The sequence below is a fragment of the Diorhabda sublineata genome, chromosome 6, assembly GCF_026230105.1.
Source record: "Diorhabda sublineata isolate icDioSubl1.1 chromosome 6, icDioSubl1.1, whole genome shotgun sequence".
Classification (NCBI taxonomy): Eukaryota; Metazoa; Arthropoda; class Insecta; order Coleoptera; family Chrysomelidae; genus Diorhabda; species Diorhabda sublineata.
The window spans coordinates 22,683,997-22,706,865 of record NC_079479.1 but is presented as its reverse complement, the minus strand read 5'-3'; the positions used below and the strand labels follow the sequence as shown (position 1 = coordinate 22,706,865).

General features: G+C 31.5%; 2 protein-coding genes across 2 annotated transcripts; one reads left to right on the top strand and one right to left on the bottom strand.

Annotated features, from left to right (window-relative positions):
• Positions 1 to 261: 261 nt before the first annotated feature.
• On the bottom strand, positions 262 to 9,834 carry LOC130445766 (C-type lectin domain family 4 member M-like). Its single transcript, XM_056781616.1, has 3 exons — positions 9,330 to 9,834; positions 8,334 to 8,442; positions 262 to 3,963 (listed from the first exon to the last, which is right to left on the bottom strand). Exons 1-3 carry the CDS (start codon positions 9,480 to 9,482, stop codon positions 3,686 to 3,688), a joined length of 540 nt encoding a protein of 179 aa, XP_056637594.1. The 5' UTR covers positions 9,483 to 9,834; the 3' UTR covers positions 262 to 3,685.
• A 4,180-nt stretch (positions 9,835 to 14,014) lies between these two features.
• Positions 14,015 to 22,453, top strand: LOC130445511 (C-type lectin 37Db-like). The gene is made up of 3 exons (XM_056781166.1): positions 14,015 to 14,315; positions 20,623 to 20,731; positions 20,915 to 22,453. Exons 1-3 carry the CDS (start codon positions 14,121 to 14,123, stop codon positions 21,181 to 21,183), a joined length of 573 nt encoding a protein of 190 aa, XP_056637144.1. The 5' UTR covers positions 14,015 to 14,120; the 3' UTR covers positions 21,184 to 22,453.
• Positions 22,454 to 22,869: the final 416 nt, after the last annotated feature.

Sequence of the window (22,869 nt, the reverse complement as noted above, 5' to 3'; positions counted from 1 at the left end):
AGTTGTATAATACTACATAATTCGATTGAGGAAACAGGTTCGCATTGAATTGATCAATTCTGTGGAATGCCTTCTATATAATAAATTATCTATTTATGCTTTTAAATGTACTTGATTTTTGGTATCTTCTGATTTGATTTTTTAAAGACAGATGAAAATAATAAAAGAAACTAATTTTAAATCAGAAGAAACCTAAAATCAAGAACATTTAAAAGCATAAATACGTCAAAAGGTCTAAGTTATAAGAAATTAAGACAAAAATGGAGTTTTACTTTTTTATTAAATAATCGTACAGAATTGAAACCTTATTATTCGAATTATAGCCTATGTTATTCCAAGGTTTTCACCCAAGGTTCAGCTAGCCCTTTGAGACCTTGGTAAAATAATTTTTTGGGCTTACACTACACTTTCAACATCTCCTTTATTTATTATTTTAATTTTTTTTCCCACGCAGGTATTTCAACATGGATCTGAATAAATAGTAGTCTAACGATGCAAAATCCGTACCAAATGCTGGATGTGGTTGGAGTTTAATAAAAGCAAGTTCCTCATCTTATTCTGGAACTTTCGCAGCATGTGGTTTGGCATTGTATAAGAGCCTTATTTACCTTCAAAGCACTTCCACACGTGACGGAGCAAGAAAGAAGTGGATTACACCAGTGGTGGCCTCGACTCAATTACGACGACGTGCTTCATATAGAGATGCCCACAGGTGTTTTTTTTGTAGGATTATGTAGATAACTAAGTGGTAGTAATCACCGTACTCTTAATGGAATAGCTGCAGATATTGTTGAATCATACAATGCGTAGAAATATGAAATGGATGGTTAGTCAAACCTGAATATTCTTCCGATAAAATCTCATACATTCGAAGTACAGGGTGTCAAACATAATATGACCCATATACTTTTCTCCAAACCTGTAAGAGTTATAAAAAACTTTGATTAAAAAAGTTCTTCCTATTTAGAGGAGTTTTTAGATTATTGACTGATTCCGCTAAATAAAAATGTGCTAGCTGGCATTCTTATTTTTTTGCGCTTTTTATTGAAGGTATAATATACAGGGTATGTCATTTAAGAAAATGAAATTTGTTATTTACAAAATTAAAAACTCATACAGTGAACAAAGACACCCATAGAGATTCTAGACTCAAAAATCAATAAACTTAGTCTAGTGCTTAAAAATTCATTTTGCAAATGATGCCAGGCTAGCCTCTTTTTATTTTGTGGAATTTTTCGAAATATGATTTTTCAATAAAAATTCAAATAACTTCAAATATTTCATAAGTCATGTGGAAATCAAATAGATCGGTCTTATGAAAGTTACCTTTGTTTTTACCACTAAAACAAAAAACATAATAAAATATAGAATGTTCTATTTGAAATTCTAAAATTGATGTCGATACTGAACGATTGAGAAACCCTGTATAATCGAAAAGTCAATAATCTAAAAATTCCTCTAAATACGAAGAACCTTTGTGATTAAAGTTTTTTTATAACTCTTACAGGTTTAGAGAGAGTTGGAGTATATGGGTAACCTTATGTTTGACACTCTGTACATCATAACTTTGTGAACGTTATGAAAATAAAACAAAAACAGTGCCTCGAAAAAAAGAGGGAAGATTCACATAGAAAATCTGTGAAGCAAGAGTAGAAGGTAAAAGGATTGTAAACATCACAAAAAGATGGTTAGATTAGGTCAGGCATTCAAGCATTTCCCCTCCGAATTCTTTAACGCAGCACCGATTTATTTGAAATTTTGACAGATGATAGGTGTCTATCCAAAAAGCGAGATCCACATGGAAGGGGGGGATGCTACCCCTTTTCGAGGGTGGAGAATTTTTCACCCAAAATAACCCCAGAAATAGAACGATCAGAAAATTTAAAGTGAAAAATGCCAAGTTTTTTTCGCTAGATCAATAGTTTTTGAGTTATTGAAAAGTACAATTTTTCGTCAAAAAACTGTATTTTTCAATAGTTTTTTACGTATAACTCTGTAATGATGTATTTTAACAAAAAAAAGTGCTATGAACAAAGAAATTAAGTTATATTTTGAGATCTTAAGAAATAAGAAAAGCAAGAATAGTTTTTGTTTAATGTAATTGAGCATTTAACCTCAAACGGGAAAATGGTACATTTTTTAACAAAGAGTCATGGAATACTTTTTAAAGAGCTTAAAAAGACGACCTTTCAAATCACCTCTGATAAAAGTTGTTTCGACTGAAATTTCAGTGAGATACGATGTAAAATAGTTAAAGCTAAAAAAATTGCACTTAAACTAATGCCATTTCATTGAAAATCAGAATTAAACTTATTCCCTGTACCAAATACTTTATTTGGATGTTATTTACGACATCTAAAAGTTTGGCTGATTAGAAATGCTTAAGTTTGGAAAAAGTGAGCAATAAATAATACTTTTTTTTGGATGTTTAAAAAAATTTTTTGCACATTTCTTCTCCATAACTATAAGAAATACAAAAATAAATAAACAGTCAAATTAAAAAATGTTTCATGATAATAATTTTACATTTTTTTTATAGTATACAAAAGCCTTAAATATTACCTTTAAAATGGTTTTCTGTACTATGTGATAGCTTCAAAATTAATGGAGTTATAAATTTGAGAGTACCCAGAGATGATATACTTATAATCTATATATATATATATATATATATATATATATATATATATATATATATATATATATATATATATATATATACGAGATTTTCTTTGTTTTAATTATTTTTCATCAATTTTATTTTTATTTGCGGCAGAAAATGAATTTTCATTCATGAAAAATGTATAATCAAAACATTGAATGTCATTGAGCACAACTTTTTTATTGTATTGTTGGTAAAAGGGTGTCAGGATGTCGAGAATGAAAAATCACTTCGTGTTTGGAAAATACACTTGAATACCGAATGAATTCAAACCAAAACATTCATAGTCATTACAAAAATTTTTTTATTTTTTATCAAAGAGGTGGCTCTTGAGGGTTAACAGGGTATAGACATTTAAAAGTTACTTTAAGTGGAGACAAGAAACTTTAATACAAAAAGAATGCAAAATCTAAAAGTCGGCAGTCATTAGATTAGTTTTTATTTCTTTCTCTGCAAAGGGGTAGTTTGTGTGGGTTGAGTAATGAAAATTAATAGCCAAATGAATTTTATTAAAATGCTATGAATTTTTCACAGCAAAAATGAAATTGCAATGTTTTAAACCGATAAAAGATTGAAATATTTTATTTCCATCAGGAGGATATTTTTTAAAGATTTTTAAGGGTTTATACCTCAAAATATATAAATTTTCTATTATACAATATGTCAAGATATCTATGCTGCATAAACGAAGAACATTTGAATTGAAAAAAAGTAGGAAAAACTATAATATTGGTATTTTTCGATGCGGGGAGATTTTTACCTCTTTAAAGCAATTTGTACATCTTGCGACCATATAGATCTTGATATAGAGGATAAGATGAGATTAATTCTAAATTTTCAGGAAAATCGGAGCTACATTAAAGAATTCGGAGGTCTGACACCATTTTGACCACTAGATATAAATATTTGGGAAAATTAATTTCATAACTACAATAACGAATAGGCATATTTATGAGTAAACAAACATAGAATAAGAGAAAATTGATTTATGTAAAGTTAACTATTGATCCAAAGCACCAAAACTTAAACACCCCTCACTGTGGAACAAGTACATTTGGATGGTTTCTCACAGATAGCAAAATTTTTCTTTCCACAATTCAGATCATTCCATGTAAATCCTCTGTTTCCTTCATGGCGAACTTGGATGCAATTTTCATAGCTAGATACTAGTGGAATAGTACCAGTTGGTTCACCTGCATCCCAATTGAAGTATTTAATATATTCACCAGTCGATAGCCAGACCCATTTACCGCCATCAACCATATTTACCGCTGACGTCCAAAATCTTCGAGATTGTAATCCTGCAAAAACATTCGTTACGTTATCAATAGTTGACAAACAGATGACAGACAAATGTTTACAATTGAATAATATATATAAAACATAACACTTAGAATGAAATTCGTTTCCCGAAAGGAACAATAGGCAATTAAAACAAATATTTATAATTGGATTTGCAAATACACTTTGGCATGTGTTTGAACCAATTGTCGAAGAATTTTTTCCATACCGATTGAAGTGCCGCTTCTTCAGGTGTAAAAAAACGTTAACATCATAATTTATTTCGATCTGCTGGAATAAGAAGAAATAATTGGGTGCCAAACAAGGATTGTACAGCGGATGACCCAACAATTCGATGTCTTGACTGTTCAGAAACGTTCTGTTTGGAACTGATGTGTGAGAGCTCGCATCGTCTTCTGCTATTAATTTCCCGACAATTTTAACAAAGAAATTCTGATGTAACAATCAGAATTGACCGTTCTACATTGCTCTTATGGAACGGTGGCGACATGTTCAATTATTCCGAAAAAACAGGCGACCATTTGCTTCGAAGTGGTTCTTGCGCAAACAACTTTTATTGGATTTTGGCTCGTCTTGGGAGACCCATACATTCGATTGTTCTTTAGTTTCGAATTCATATGCATTAATCCATGATTTTTCGCTTATCACGATCTTATAGACGTCTTTTGAAGCACCACGATTGAATTTTTTCACCATTTCTTCACACAAATCGACACAAGCTTTTTTTAATCGAACAAATCTTTTCATAGCCAAGTGTTTATGCAATATTGAATGTATGATCTCAGAGAGGTGTCTATACAAGATAAAAGTGCCTAGGAAACGAATAGAGCTATTAGAAATACATATAAGAAGGTAAAGTGTGAGATAAATACATAAGAAATTGAATAAAAAGAGACCTTAACAAATAAATTGATAAAAGAGGGGGATAGCTTGGGTGCAATATTATAATACATATTGTCAATGGACAGTATTACGAAACGAATAAAACATAAACGATAATTGGCTACAAAAATACCTGTCAAGCCAAAATGCTGATGATATATTGCAAACTACAGGCTTAGAATGCAAATTAAATAAAATGTAAAGACAAGACACTGGAGAAAGTAACGGAATTTGACAGAGGATGAGTGAATAGAGACAAAAATAAACAAAACCAAAATGGGACATGAGAGAAAACATGAAAATCAACAATTTAATGATAATACCAATTTTAACATATGCAAATGGAAATTGTACATTGAAAAACATCACAATTGAAATGAAACCCCCAGAAAAGCAGCGGGGAAAACGAAGTAGGAAAAATGTAGAAATAGAGAAATAAGACACTTAAAACAACAAGAAACAATTATAAGATAAATAAAGAAAAAAACTATTGATTTTGTTTAAATCTTTAAAAAAAAATAAGATATACTTATAAGAAATGTGATGGAAGCAGTAATCAATAGAGAAAAGGGCATTTCGAGAAGGAAAAATCCCATTGAGATATAAAAAATAGAAGAAAAATAAGAAAAAACATTTAAACATGATATAATCACTGAGTAAAGTGAAGAATAGAAATTAAGATTGAGAGATTTCAATTCATTTGATGGAAGTTCATTATTACCTAGCGTGATAATTCCACAAACCTTTGGATATCTTCAGGACAAATTTTGGGGCTTATATAACAGCATATATAAATATCTACAAGTAACGAAACTGAAACTATTTTCAGTACAAAAATTAATTTTACAAACAACACGAAGGATCAGCTACCTATTCCTGTTTGTGGCTGAAATATTCACTTTGAAAAGCAGATTAATGAGAAGTTTCAGTACTTTCCCAGTTGTATGCACGATAGTTTATCTATGTTTGATACGCAAAATATAGATGTAGAAGATGTTATTCTAGAACTTATTTTAAAATGACCATCTATAAAATTTACTTTTGAAAGTGAAAATAATGGACAGTTATCATTTTTAGATAGTTTAGTTATGAAAAATAGCTATATGCAGATAAATCCCGGTTTATTCACTACATCCTATCCAGCAACGAGTCTTCATTTTCTGGTACATCGTTAGATTAAATTTCAACATTAAACATAAAAAGATATAATAAGAAAAAGGCTTGAATGAAGATTTGATTGTGAATAACGGTTATGATTAGAAATATATGGATAAAATGATTAATCGTGGTAGGTGCAAGAAATATTTTTGTGAAATCACCTTTTACCAAAACCAAATCCTGTTCATACAAAAAGATTTCAAAATATTTTCCATATAGTAGATTGGAAATTAGTTCAACAATACTATTATCTTTAATCATGAGGATAACATATTGAATTTTCAAAATACTAATATAAACAAAATAAGTTGTAATGATAGTGACAAAAAGTATGTTGGACAAGCTAGGAGATGTATTATTCTATTCTATTCTATTCTAAGATTCTAGTGTTGTTAATGAATAATTAGAGAAAGAACAAAAATAACCCGCTAATATTCCAATTTTATGCTAAGCTAATTTAATGGTACGTTCTGATGTCGAAATTGAGAGAAGATCGCATTTGTTGAAGGAAACTGTTTTATTTTGTTCCATCACGACAATCCTCCTGCCCAATCATCTATTGTTGCATAAAAACGTATGATCCAATAGTTTTGGCACAAAATTTGGAAGTTTAACTTTAGGTTGGGAAAATACGATATCAAAATGGGCTTGTACACAAAAAATTATTTATTTTCTTGATTAGACCTTAGACCTTTTTTAGTTTTTTTTTATCTTATTATCTTATATAAGTCTTATAAGCTAGAAATAACCATAATTTTCACCTGAGAAAGAGCAGAAAGAGTGGTAAGAACAGTAAGAGACAGAGTCGTGAATACCATACTTCAAAGAGTACCGTATCGCGGTAATAAGCAATAAATAGTCAAAAATACGGGACAAAACGTGTCTTAAATATACCCCAAACCAATTAGCACAGATACAAAGGTGCTGTCATCAACTAAGGCAGATACATTTTGCGAATTAGAGAGTCATTCTTATTGCGCTTGCCATTTCGGAAATCAGGATACGGACAATATAGTTGTATAGAGTATTTGGATTATTTGAAATAATTAGAAACTTGCTTTAGGCTTAAGTTATCAGAGTTTAAATAATAGACCATTCTACTGTATGGAAAGTTTTAAAACAACAAGTGTTACATCCATACAAATTGGCCAGTGTTTAAGCATTAGATTAGAACCTAGAGATTTCCAGATGCCTATGGAATTTTCAAACTGGTATTTACAAAAGTGTCGTGAAAATCTAAATTTTCCAAAATATGTGTTGTATACGGACGAGACTAGATTTACTAGGGAAGGAATTTTCAACTCTAGAAATAGTCACGTTTGAGATGAAGAAAATCCCCGTGAAAGGGGGTTTCAGCATAAATATTCGCTTATTGTGTGGATGGGTATGGTTGGAGATTGCCTAATCAGTCCTTATATTTTACCAAATAAATCAAATGGGGCAATTTATACGCTCTTTTTGGAAGAAATGTTCGATGAATTGCTGGATAATGTACCGTTAAATATTAGACAACACATGTGGTTTAAACAAGATGGAGCATCTATTCATTTTTTTATATGGGGCTGTAAGAAGTCATTAGTGTACGATACAATCATCGAATCTGAACAAGATATAATGGCTAGAACTCAAGCTGCGACAGAAATCATTCAATCCCATCTAGATTTATTCTCAAATACACGTTTTTTAATGACAAAGCAATGTGGTAAGTGTATTGAAGTAAGCTGCCAACAGTTTGAACAACTACTGTAACTTTGTTATTTTTGTAATATAGTGTTGTTTCAATTTGATCTGTGCTATTATTATTTTTATTTTCATTGCCAATTTTGTTATTATTCTAATACATTTTTGTTTGGAATTGAGATTATGAATTATTTTTTATTTGTTTTGAACTACCTACGCTAAATCATTATTAGAAATTAAATGAATAATTAATTAATTTTTAAATTATGTACTTGCTTGCAGACTTTAGTTTAGAGGCAAATTTCTACAACACCGTTCATTTTAGTTTCATAAAAGGTTAAACTTAAATTAATCAGGCAATTCAAACAAAATTAAAAAAAATAATTTGCGTAAAAAATAGGGGAATAAAAGTGACAACTAACCCTGACAGCGCGCCACAAGTTAAATTTTTCCAAAGTTTGTTCATGTCAAAATATTACTTTATCAAGAAGCATATTGGTCACCAAATTTTAAAAAAAAATTTGAAGGCATCATTGATTTATGGCAAATTTTTGATGCAACCAGAGTTCATATTTCTATATCAAAATGAATCATTTATTGAGAGCGTTTTCGGTCGAATATAGAAACACCCTGTATAATCGATACTTACCTCGCTCTATTATGTACAGTCCTAGTCTATCATTTTCAGACGCACTTTCGATGCTAACCAGCTCCATTTTGAGCTGCTTACAATATCGTATCGATTCATATAGATTCGTCTGAAAACAATCAAACGATTTCTTATAGAATTTGAAAAGATATCCGTTTAAATTTACATAACGTCTATAATCTAACAAAGTAGACATGAAATTGCTTCGATATATGAAAATAAAATTCATACGCATAATTTGATAATTACGCAGTTTAACCCCCTCACTTCCGATCACCTTCACCACAAATTTCAATATGTTATAGAGCAAATTATGCTGATTAATTATATGCACTCGTATATATGTTGGGCGCGGAAAGTATGTCTTCACATAGCTTTCCAGCTTTGTAACTATTAGGCTAATCCTTATTACTACTTTTTCTAATAAAAATGACATAACTGTGCGAAGAATTTGCATAAAATATCATATCCTAAACTAACCTAATCTAACTTAACCTAACCTAACCTAACCTAACCTAACCTAACCTAACTTAACCTAACCTAACCTAATCTGTGTTAAAAAACTAGAAATAATCATTTTCCTGAACTTTTGAACACCCCTCACCCCGCCCTTACTTACAACTTTCTTTTTCATCAGACATTCGGAAAGTATAAGTAACACACTATTTAAATTTCACATTTTTTAACCAAAAAAAAACATTATCATTATCAATTAAATTAACCTCAAAATAAAATTAATTCTTAACAAAGAACCAATGGATGGATATTATATATATATATATATATATATATATATATATATATATATATATATTGCTTTCAATGTAGAATATTAGAAACAAAAATTATATAGATTTTAGATAACAGTCTTGAATTTTGAAAAAGATCTGAAGATCTGAGGTGTTTATATACTGCAAAATTAAATTATGCCGCTAGATTGTGGATTCATTTACAATCTAACAACTGCTAAGTTAAAAAAATAATCTAATAACTTACCTCATATTCAGTGTTGAAAAAATAGGTATGGCCTTGAAAATCCAGATAATTTGAATTGTTGTTTCTGGGTAATATATTTGATGTGAATAAATGTTCATCTTGACAAGAAATATGATGAACCATAAAAAATATTATCAGTAGATAGCGAAACATTTCACCTCTTACAGTTCCACAAATGTAATGATCAAATCGTGATTCACTCTTGATATCAAAGGGGAATTACTTTTTATTCATGCAATTTATACAAGTACAATCAGATTTACAAATCAAAACATAGTCGCCGACAAACATGATTAAAATCCATTAATGTTTTTCAGAATCTAATTTTTAGGACTGTACAAGTTGATAACTATCCACGTCACTTTAAGGTCCATTACAACGTATTTAAGTATGCAAAATAAGATTATTTGTATCTTTCTTCTCACATAATTTGTGATGTTATGACATGGCGACCGTCTGATTAAAATTACTGAAGAGAGTATATCGGTATATCAAAAAACATACTGATCGAAGAACTATGCAAACGTAAGCGCTTTGTGTACCGCGTTCGCTCACTTTGCACCAAAAGAGCATTCAAATGAAAATTTATCGGGTCTTATTGACGTATTTTGAGCAGCATAAGTCAAATTTCAATGTATATGAGACATGTATCCACGACTAAACTCTTGAAATGGAAAAAATAGTGAAAGCAGTAGATTCCAAAAGATGAACCTGCTCCGAATAGGCTTTCGACCGGACAGTTCGGTTTTTTCGAGGATCGTTCGGTTAGAAAAATGTTGGTAAATCGAATAAGCAAATGTCCGGTATTTGGTTGAATTCATGAACTATTCCGTAATTTGGGTAAAAATATTGTTATTGCCTCAACTCGATTATAAAGTGTGCCAACGCTACCTATTAATCGGTAAACAAAGAACCGCACGTATCATTTGCAAAAAATACAAGGGTTTTACTAGTAAGGCTAAGTTATGCTAATAGATGGCGGTAAGCGGCGAGTCAAAATATCTCAAATCGCAATTAAGTATCGCAAGCGTTATAGTGTGAGGTTTGTTTGAGGTCTGTATTATCGTATACGTCTATGCGTATACGCTTGTTAGGTGGCCGTCTGGTACATTTCGCGCTTCTAAATAATTCGCGGTAATCTGGGGAACTATATAGGCTCAATATTTTATGTGGTGTGTTGACTGAGAGAACTTTATCAATAAAAATGGAAAACGCCTCTACTAACAAAGCAAGTGCGCCTAAAAAAAGACGAATCATTATAATATAGACTGGAAAAGGCAATTTTCGTGGATACATGAGTGTGACGATGACACAAAAGGTTTCTGAAACTTGTTGAAACAAGTATTCGCAGTTGCTTATGATGGCTTGAAATCAAAGAAGCATAAGGAGTCTGGAAGTACAATAGCCATGCCTCAGCGCATACACCAAACCAAAAGGTAGTGTGTAAAGTAAAAAAGTTAGTCTTGCCGAATTAACTGAGCTTTATCATAGTCTCAAACATCATATTCCACATATTGCTCAAGATTGTTCGTTAAAAGTAATGAAATAAGTAATTACGGATTCAGAGATCGTAAAGCAAATTACATGAGGATGCACTAAATGTACACCCTTGGTACAAAAAGTTTTGTTTCCGTATTCGATGCAACTTGTTCAAGAGGATTTGAATTCTGTTTTCTGTCTCTACCGACGCGTCTAACAAAGAGAATGAGGAATTGTTTCCAGTTGCTAATCAGTATTTTTACCAGAAGCAGTATTTGCCTTAAAGTTTTGGATTTTTAGTAAAATGCCTTCGAAGATTCTCTATCTATCAAGCAACATTTATTCCAGGTCTTGGATAAAGCACAGCTACCATGGAAAAGAGTAACAGCATTTGGAGCAGATAACGCGTCTGTTAATTACGGAGTCAATAATTCCGTTTTTCAAAAATTACAGTCAGAAGAAAATAATTATATAAATAATACCGGCACATTGTAATTACAACATATTTCATAATTGCGCCAAGAATGCTTTGAAAGTAATGCCCATTGATATTGAAAATTTAATTATGGAATGCTATAATGGATGTTGTTATATTAAAGAGTCATGACGCTCAGATTTTATGAAGGAATTGGGATTGTATCTTATCAAAGAGCATCTGCAAATTAAATTTGGAAGACAAAACTTGTCGAAGGAGTTGTGTTCAATAATTTTCAAAGCACTAGAAACATAAATGGCGCGTGAGGACAACCAAAACAAGAAGGTTCTACGGTAAGGTGGTCCAAAAACAAAAAATTCCAAACATTCCACCATTTGCTTAGGATTTCATAAGATAGTCCCAAAACTAATTCAACACGAGAAATCACCTGCATTTCACACAAAGAATATTATTTTTTAATTTTATATTACTGTAATGTGGCTAGAAACATGGCCATGTTTTTTCATTAATTTTTATAATCCATTTTTTTACAGATGAATGTGTTACAGTTAATGACGGTATTAACGAGAAGACACAATTTTTCACTTTTTTACTTAAAATTGATTTATTTTAACGTGATATAGAAGCAAAGTTATTTTTGTTTCCTACTATCAACCTCTTAAAAATATATTTTTCCAACCCATACAAATATCTGGATTGCAGAAAAAATTTTCAATCATTTTAGATCTGTTAAAAGAAATTAGGGTCATTTGTGACCCCACAATAGTGATTGTAGATTATAAAACCCTTGCCGACAATTTTGTTTGATCTATTATAGGCGTAGATACCACATTTTATAAATTGATTATTTTTATAAATACTTTTGAAAATTTGTATATCTTATGCGAGAAAGTATTCGTTAAAAGGCAATCGAATCATTATAAATTAGACGCAGTTATTTAGACAGATGCACTTAATTGTAGTCCTACTTGGAACATAGAAAAAAATCATTAATTTACCTTGATAACTTGCTACAACTGAATATTTAATTATAAAACGTGAATAGACGAGTAAAATGCCAGTAAGAAAGTTTGGCTTAAATAGGGTACCAGACATGAACTGAGCCCTTTCTGTACCCCATTCGTTTTTTTTTTCTGGATAACGAAATTTCAAAGCCAAAGCAAAAACCATAAAGGAAAATAAATTCTTTGCAAATAAAACAAAAGAAAAAAAAACATTTCAATTCCAAAGTATCTTCACGAATAATAATGGTAGTCAGAATTGTCTGAACTAGAATGATCATTTGATTGAATTACGACGGGTTTTAAAAAAGATGATACCACATACTCATCTTCTTTTTGAATAACATGTTAAACACAGTTTTTCCAAAGCTCTTGGCGGTCTACTGCTAGAACTTTCTTTGCGAGTTCTACAACCTATTTACTCAGTTCTGGAGATGGATTTTATTGTCAATATAATAAATTCTCTCTAACTAAGCAATTTTTTGTTTATTGGGCATATTCACGATCGCTGACAGGAATAGAAATATTTTTTTCAGACATCAGTGCTAAAATTTGATCTTTCTTTCTACTACTATTGGGTATCTTAAAGAGTTGCCGCGAGTGATAAGAAGCGTTGTCTATAATGATTACTGACTGTGGTGGAATTTTAGGTAAAAGCTGTTCTTTAAATTATTTTTCAAATAATTCTGCTATCATATCTTCATGATAAACAGCAGCACAGTTTTTAACCGTCTTTGCTTCCAGCGTGTACTATTATAATTCGTTTCCCTTTAGAACATGGCCCATTCAAACAGCAATTTTTACTATTGTCAACCCAACCGAAATTTACTACAAACCATGTTTTATCTAGATAAATTATGTGTCTATTAGAACTTCGGTAGTCTTTTATCTGGCAAATAATCTTGTCGCCATCGAACGATCCTTGACAGTTATTGCCATCCGTTTATTCAGTTTTTTGTGTTTAAAACCACATGCTGACAAAACTTCACGGAATGTTTCTAAACTGGTACAATTGTATTATGGATAATCTGCTACCTTTTGCTGTATTGCTCCTAATGTTGCATCCCTGCTCTCTTTATATAAACTAAAAATTGTCCTACGTATAAAATCTTGAGTAGCTTCGTCAACTGATTTCAGTTTTTCTTTACATGTTTTTCGGTTCTATGAATGATCCACAGCAATCTGTTTCGTGACTATTCGATAAATGGAAAATGTATTTACTCCAGTTAATTCAGAAATTCTTATTCTGATTGCATTATCAGATTGCTGAATATTTTCGTTTTTTAAACATTCGAATGTATTTAAAATAACGTTGTAGTAATATGTTTATATACCTAAATCTTTATTATTAAATTCATACCTGTCTTTATTCTCACTACACTGTGTAATTTCATTGTCTTCATTCGTCCATGGTCTAAAGAACGCCATATTTATATTTACTTAAAGAAATTTATGAATTAAATGAATCTCACCAAACAACCTCACTTCTTATCGCACTGTCTGGCAGGAATATGTGTACATACGTCTTCCGACAGCTTCGGCCAATAAAAAGGCATTATTGTTTAAGATTCAATGTTTTTATTTTAATTTCTTAATTTGGTATGAGTGCCGTGAATATTTGATATTGGAAGAGCTATAATAAATTCTTGATTCAACTAAAAAAAGTGAATGTGTTCCTAAATTTTTTTATTTACAATATATATTAACATACGACGGGACAATCAGTATAGCTTAAAACAACATTCCAATAGAACCAACCATTCATTGCCAGTTCACGAATTAATCACGGGCAAGTATATTATGGAAATTCCAACATCACTGAATCTTATCATTGCAAATTGTTAGGAGTGTTCGAAATAAACAATTTGAAATAAAATGATTACACGTTTTTTAATTAAAAGAAAAATGTTTTTAAGGACAATAATAGCTTTGATATTATGTTATGTTTGCATAGTAGTTATGGGAGATAATGCCACTGAATATTTATCACCTGTTTTGAATCGTCCAAAGAAGTTCCCGAATCGATTTAGTTTTGCAGGTAAAACCTATTATGTGGATTCCGTATTCAAGGTAAATATTTCTCTATGTATTATTCACACAAAATATATTAGACTCAAATATGGTTTGATTTTATTCGTTTATGACTACTGTCTAACTGAGAAGATGGAGATTGTTACGAAACGTTTCATTGACGATTAAGAAAATTGTGTAAGAAAGCAGTGTTGGCGGAACGAAGAAAACTTCGAATTTTTTATTTATCAAAAGACAAAATAACATAACTGACAAATATTTCATGAAATCTTCTCATACTCAGTCTATGAAATGTGTTCATTTAGTAAGAATTATAATGTAAGTACCTCAAAGTTAAATAAAATAGCACATTATATCAAAAGTATAAACAATTGTAGTTTTAGATATATATTCAATTGAATACTATTTCTTTAAAATATCGTTTACAATCAGGATACATTTTTCTATGTTCTGGTACACAACATAATGAAAACACTTCCGTGCTTCATTTGCAATAATCAAACCTTGAAATTCTATCATAAGCATCTCAATCGTGTGATTTATTGCGTTTAAGCTAGAATCTTTCTTGTTAGCGTCCCTAGCATTTTCTTTACATAAAGTTACGCTTTCTTGAAGGAAATTGCTGTCAATTTCAAATACATTTATGTTGTTAACAGAAACTGTCACTCACAGATTTAAAGAAGCTAAAAAAAGTGATTTTAGTATTAACGAATTAGATAAATCATGAACTAAATCACTATCACTTCCCATTTAAAGGGCCACAGATCTGTTGATTCGATGGAGCATGTCTCATTTCGAAATCACGTAGACTTTTTCTTTGTAAATTTTCTACAATATTTAGTTTGGTTTGCTGATTAACTTCATCGTTAGAAATTGATAGGACGGCTAATTTTTGATAAAATTACCAGTGAACTTTTTTGGAGCCGCTTTGGAAATCTACTTTATCAACTCTCATAATCTTTTAAGGTTTTTAAAAAACAAAAATCCTGATTTGGAGTTTTTCCAGCCAATATTAGCTAGGGTTTCAGTTTGTTTGTCTTTAGCGCTTATTTTAATTGAGACATCAGCACATTTCGTGGGTGTCCTGCAAAAAGTAAAAAAATTCAGATCTTGAAAAAGCACAGTTAAAAATTTTCCTTCTTCAGTTGATTCTATTTCTCGATTTTATATATAATTTACTTTGGTTTGGAATTGAAACTTTATTTTTTTGACTTAGTCTCTTTATTTCAGACTATTACCAATTAATTTTACTTGTTAATTACTACTATTGCAGACTATTGCTAGAAGCAAAGGATACTAGTGATTAGAAAATATTGGACAACTAGAAAGATTTAGCATTTAATTAAAAATTTCACTTAAAGAAACATTACAAAATTATAAGAATCGATTAATATTGCTATGCAAAGTTAATGTAAAAAAACACTCAATAACATCAAGAATACTTATTATGTATTAATGATAATGTCACATTCAACTTTCATCTAAATCATCCGAGTCAATAGCTGGTTCTGGAGTGCCTTCCTTCTTTTTCCTTTCCATTGGAAGTGACTTTCACCTACAATGAAATTCTTCGGGAATAATACCCGTAGAACACAGGTTTTTTTTGCTTCGGAAATCGGTAGAAGGCTGTAATTTCGGCAAATCAGCTGTTAGAACTGGCGGGCGACCACAACCAAACGTTTGAATAATGGGGAAATAAGAATCTTCGTGACTGTATTTTAAGCCAGCTTACGCGATCGCTTTCACTGTCTGTCTATTCAAGTGACTTACACTTTCATCTATTTGAACAAGGTAAATCAAAATTCGGTTTACCTTGGTTGATTTGATTTTCATTATTACCAGGTTTGTAGATTGATATTTGAACAGGCTCATTTAAATGATTTGCCGCAACTTAACCGAGCAACTTACGGTCGAACAGATCTCGCTTCATCTCGGTTAATTTTTAAACATCGTGATACTCAATTCTATTTTCCATGTTTCAACTGATAATAATTTCACTATCGACAAAATCATGGTATGATTACTTTTATTTATTTATTCTTCTAAGTTACAGCTAAATAGGCACAAAGAACAAACAAGACTGATAAATAGGTTGTATACAAGCTAAATATTAAAACTATAATTCACCAGTTCAACTATTAGTCTTCCTCTCTTCGTGTTCAAACTAAAACTTTTTAAAAAAACTCGAGAAAACACAATTGGCTAATACTGAAAAGTGATTCCAAAACTTGACCATTTTTGATTGACTTGAAACATTTTACTACAACTCAATCGAACAAGGTCGAACAGAGCTCGGATCATCTCGGCTCATTTCAATTTCAGTATTACCAGTTGAATCGGTTAATGTTTGCACATCGTGACACTCAGCAGTGGAGAAAATAAAATAAAACTCTATTAGTAAGTTATTGAATTTCAACATGTTTTGATAATTCTACCACGAGAAGCGGGAGCGCCTCCATTTTAATGATACAAAGTAATAGATGCCGATCACTGTAACCTAGCGAATCAGCCCTTTAGTTTAACTTCGCATTGGGCTTAGTTGAATTTCAACAAAAGCCTCGAAACAAGACCAATAAGCTGAAAAACAAAAACGTTTGTCAAGGAATTATAAATGTGATGTTTAATATAGATTATCAATTCTGTTTTCTATGCTTCAGTCAACTAGACACAAAGAACAAACAGGACTGATAAATAGGTTGTATACAAGCTAAATATTAAAACTATAATTATTTCTTATCTTTATAATTTTTTAATTTTTGTTTCACTAGTTCTACCAATAGTCTTCTATGCTCAAACTAAATGAACTTTTTAAACAAACTGAAAATCCAATGGGCTAACACTGAAAAGTGATTAAAAAAAAAATCCTAAGCACTGACAATATTTACTAACAAATGAAAAGGAGTTATCAATGTTATTCACTCAGTATAGCCAACATCGGATTGAACATCTCCTGTAAATAGTATTTTTGAGATTTGGAAATTAGTATTTTCCTTATACTTTAGTTTTTATATAACAAAACTAATCTTTAAATAAAAATAATTAAAAATACAATTAGTCTATTTGATTTGCAAACTTAAATCCACAAGACTACGAGAAAGAAATACCTGTCCCAACATAGACAACATAAAAATTTTGGGCAAATATATATATATATATATATATATATATATATATATATATATATATATATATATATTTCTACCTAATCTCCTCTTTATTGTTGTAAAATATTTGACCACCGAGTCATTTTTTCAAGCTTGGTAGCAGAAAATAATCCGAAAAGGCCAAATCTGGCTAAAAGAGTGCATGAGGTAGCAATTTTAATTCATTGTTTTTTCTTTTTCAATGAAAATTATCAAACGCGCATCTCAAAAAAACGACCGCCACGACCTTGCCTGGAGATGGTACAGTCTTTGCCTTCTTTGGAGCGTTCTCTCTTTTCTGTCCATTGTTTTGATTGTTCTTTTATTTTAGGAGTGAAGTGATGGATTCAGATTTCATCCATGATCACGAAATGACGTAAAAATATTTCTGTGATACATACTCGATAAAAACATCTTCACAATGCTGTTTTTGTTCCATTTTTGGCAAACGCGGTACTCATCTTGCGCACAGCTTACTCAAGTCCAAATTTTCAGTTAATATGCGATGTACCGCACTTTTTGAAATACCTACTAAGTCTGTTAGCTTTCGCACTTTAAATCGACGATCATGCAGTGCTGCTTGTGACTTTTCTTCAACATTTCTGGAGTCGTCACCTTATTTGGTCACTCACTGCGAAGCGGGTCATGCGGTCATCTCGTTTAAACTCTGCTACTCAATATTTTACTGTTGATAAAGAAGGAGTAGTCTCACCCAGAGTAGAATTTGGTAAGTTAAGTTTTTATATTGATTGGGCTAATGCTTTTGAAATAAAAGTATGGTATCACCAATTTTTTACATGTTTACAAAATCAATGAAAACGTTCACTATTGATGGTTGCCAAACAAATACCAAACAATGATGTATAGATTGTCTACTGTCTAATACAGTGATATCTTTCTAACAACTCTAGCTCAGGCCAGGTATTTCTGGGACCATCCTTGTATTATCGTACAAACATGATCAAGATGACTTAGTCATTTCAAACTAAATATCATGTTTATCAGAACTTGGTCATTTTTGGAGACAAAAAAATCCGTACATTTCTAGACAGCTTAGCAATTAGAGTATGTGTTACCATAGAATGTTATTGTCAAATGTATAAATATTACGTCTCTATTAATTAATAAATAATAAAATAATTAAATTCAAGTATGAAAAATTATTTACGGTTTATCACTTTGTAAGAATGGAAGTAGCCAGACAAATAATTCACGATATCTGTCGGTAGGTAGAAAGGAACTGAGGATCAAAAAAAAGCAACAAAAATTTCAAAAAAGGAGAGAAGCTTTGCTTAAAGAGGTTCACGGAAAACTGTGAGTCATTTTGCGAAAATTGGACAGAAAATTCAAGATCGATAAGGAATATGTAAGCAATATTCTAAAGGAACAGTATGTAGTTCAAAAATGAAGAAAATCTTTACCCAAATATTCTGATAAGTAACAAATGGAACAAAAATCAAAACTCAGTCTCAGTGACAACGAGCTTTCGCCCGTTAAAGGTTAGGAAATAATCATCGACGACTAATCTTATTTTATTTTTAACGGGTGTGAAACGACGAAAGATAAGACTTATTGTCGGAAAGGCGAAGAAGTTAATTCAAAAGCGTATTTCAATAGACACGAAAAGTTCAACTCGGATGTGTTGATATGGTTGGTGATTTCATGTCGTGGTCGATATTCAGTTTACAATCGACCTTTTGAAAATTTTGTAACCGCAAAAATATATGAAAAAGAGTGTGTTTTATTCAGATTAATGCAGCTCATAAATAAAAAGCATCCTGAAGAAAGTTTTGTTTTTTATATAAAGGACGCTTTTGTTGAATATTGAGAAGTCTAGAAATAGTCCTGGCAACTTCTCATTATGCAAAGGACATTGAGGGAGTTTTTACAGGGTTGAATAATCCGTTTATTGTGCCTAATGTGCCTGTACTGAGGCCAATTGAACGTTTTTAGTTGAAACGAAACGTATATTCTTAAGAATGGGAAACAACAACACATGGAGAATTAAAAAGGAGAATTTTGAGCACAATCCGGCAAAGCGAGCAAACTAGGTACTGATTCAGTTATATAAAATATTTGTAATTATAATGTAGTAACCGTTGTTTCACAATTGACAGAGTGTTTACATTACGACGCGTCATGCAGTGTAATTGTGAGTCGTAGTGTAAACAGTGTGTTCAGTGTCACCAACTAGAGTAAAGTGCAGATCAGTAAATGAAAACAAACAGTTTGTACATTATGTCTCACACCCTTACAATCATTTTTTTGTGGGATCATTACACTTCTTCAGTTCGTAAGCATAATGGCGAAAGGTAAAAAAAAAACCATTCTTGCTCTAGCTTTTTCTCCAAAAGCAGACGAACGCCATTTTATCACAGCACATTTTTAATATCTTCATAATGTCTATCATTTGGGCTCTATTCACGAAAAACGTGTTTGATGCCGTTTTTGCTGGATATTTTCCAGAAGAACTGTCTAATTTCGGCATTGCAAGGTATTGTTCTTCTCTATCGAATGAAATTATAATAGAATCAGTTGACGCAGCCAGCAACTCATGAAGATGCAAGTGAGAGAAACGTTTTTTTTTAATTTTTTTCTACCGTAGCCCAGGAGCCCAAGAAACAACCAGGCCATGGTTCCACTTCCAAATTACTTCGGATACGTTATTAAGTTCTCATTTCTACAGTTCTAGTAGGTATTTCTGCCATTTCCCAAAAATATAATACACAGAATGGCAGGAGCTTGGCGATTAGACACTAGCTTTGGACTCGTTATTTGGTTATTGAGTTCACGAATTGAGAAAATACTTTTCATACTACTTCGAAGCTCCACTGACATCAACATATAAAACAATACGCGGCAGTTACTCTAGAAGTCTAGACTGAGTAACAATAACTTTTCTTTGACCATACCGATGGTTCAGAGCATGTCGGGATTGGTTCTACAATTTCAAGTAATTTAAAAATTGCATCTACATGTTGTAGGTCAAAATCAAAAATTTTTGAAATTAAAATCTCCTGAAATATACAAAAGTATAATAGATTGCAACGGAAACTATAATTTTCAAATTTACTGTAACTTACTTTGATGAATAGTAAATTTCTGACTAATAATTTTGAAAGGAAATTTTTGTTTTTGGCATTTTCAGTACTTGGTTTCGATGATTTTCGTCCCAAGATACATATTATTGTTTTTATTTTCAGACAAATTTCTTCAAAGCGGTACAATTTTGTAGATTACAAGGAATGCAACTATGGGCTATTAATAATAACGAAGAAGATGCCAGGATGGTAAAATTTCTTCAAGAAAAAGGTAGGTACTTGAAATCATCTCACCACCAATAATAAACTTTTTTACGATGAAATGATGCCTTTATTAATAAAATATATTCCTTATTTTGTTTTTATTGATTATAATACCAATATATTCAAAGTGATATTTTTTGTTTCAAACTCGTCGTTTTCATATACACATTTTTATTTTTTTTTCTTATAGGTTTGGATCATCGACGTTATTGGACGTCAGGTGCAAATCTCGGTGATCGCGATCAGTGGGTATGGTTGTCTACAGGTCTTGATGTTATATATGCCAATTGGCCCCCTGGGCAACCTTCTTACTCTTATAATGGTAAGGAGGAGAATTGTATTGAGTACCGTGGTTGGGGAGGTACCCCGAATGGGTTTGCAATTAATGACATGGATTGTATGGCAGAGTTTTATTTTATTTGTGAATCGAGTAACGATTGCGCTAACTGCTGGAACTAAATCATACAGTTCTTTCAATTATAGTTGCAAAAGTTTAAAAGCGGCATTGATTTAGAAACATAAACCAAGAACGAAAAAGTTTTTATTATTAGGTAGTCGGATAAATGAGCATTTTGTAGGTCAAGTAGATCAAGTAGATCAAATATTATGTTCTTACATTATCTATTCAATTTCATCTTCGCTATCAAATCTTGTACTCGTTAACTCGACCTTTAGCTTTGCGAACAAATAAATAATCAGACGGGGCCTGATCAGGGCTATATGGTGGGATTAAATCTCTGTGAACTTACATTCGTGTAAAGTAGCCTTGGAAAGCAAAGCAGTGTGGGCTGGAGCATCGTCATGTAGCAAGCGCACACCTCGGCTGATTTTGTCGTGTGCAGTTCTCAAAATATCACTTGTTTGGTATCACATTTGCTTATTTAGCACAGCCCTTTTTATCGATAGCACTCCAGGAATCACTTTTTGATATCGAGTCATAGTAAAAGACCAAAGCTACAAATCGCTAACAACATTCTATTCGACGCTGTTTTTGTACTATGCTGAGAATTCGGAGCACACTCCTTGCACTATTAAACACTAACGTAGTATCCACAGAACACTTGTTTTATAAATGCTGGGATGTACTGCAATATCCCGCTCGCGGATCTATCTTCAAATGATTTTCGTTTCTAGCGAAACAGCTTAGACCAATTTTTGAAAAAGAAGTATACACCGTAAACAGCCTCCATTCTCTTTTTAAGTTGGTGTTAATCAACAGTGCGAAAATTTTAGACATTTTTCAAAACAACTTGACTGAGTGGTCGATCGAGCTCTACTTTAATAAAATGGATCGAAACAGCAGGTATAAGTTTTGTGTGAAGCTTGTTTGAGACTTGTCACTGCACTTTATTTACTATATGAGGCCAAGAACTCATGAAACGTTATACGGTTAGTTCCAAAATCGTACATCTATCTTATATCAGGTCATAACTCGTTACGCACAAATTTGAATACTGATTTCGTTCGTTGTAATAGACGTGAACTGGTTGATTTTTTTTTTTTGGAAAACGAAATTTCGAAGCAATACATAAACAAAAATAAATTCTTTGCGTAAAACTAAACAAATATTCTAGGCAACTATAGATATGAAAAAGAGAAATAAATAAAATTATTGTTAACGTACTTAATGATTTGATCGCTTTTCGTAAAAACCGCTGCAGTTGTTCATGTTGTTAATGAAAAGTTATATATACGTACTCAATTTTATAAATAAATGCATATGAAACTATGTAGTTTTTTACTTGGGTAAGAAGTAACTTGTTCGAACTTAAGCCATAAATGAACAGATTTTGGTTTTTATTGAGCTCAATTTTTTATGAGGATAATAAATATAAATTTAAAAAAATTTGTTTTATCATCAGATTCAAGAACAAATAACGCAGATGGTTTTTCCACCCATGAACATAACACATATATAAACACAAACTTTCAAAGATTGGACTTGTGGTTTGTTATTGGTCATAGTCGATGCAAGACGGTCGTTAAAACACAAACAGCAAATCGGTTGGCATTATCGGTATCTTCGGAGTGAGAGCTTCCTCACCTTCGAATTTTTCCTTGGAGTATCGTCGCGGAAATCACATTGTTTATCAATTTACTTACCACAAAACGCGTTTCGTTCCACATTTTGAAGCATGATTTCCA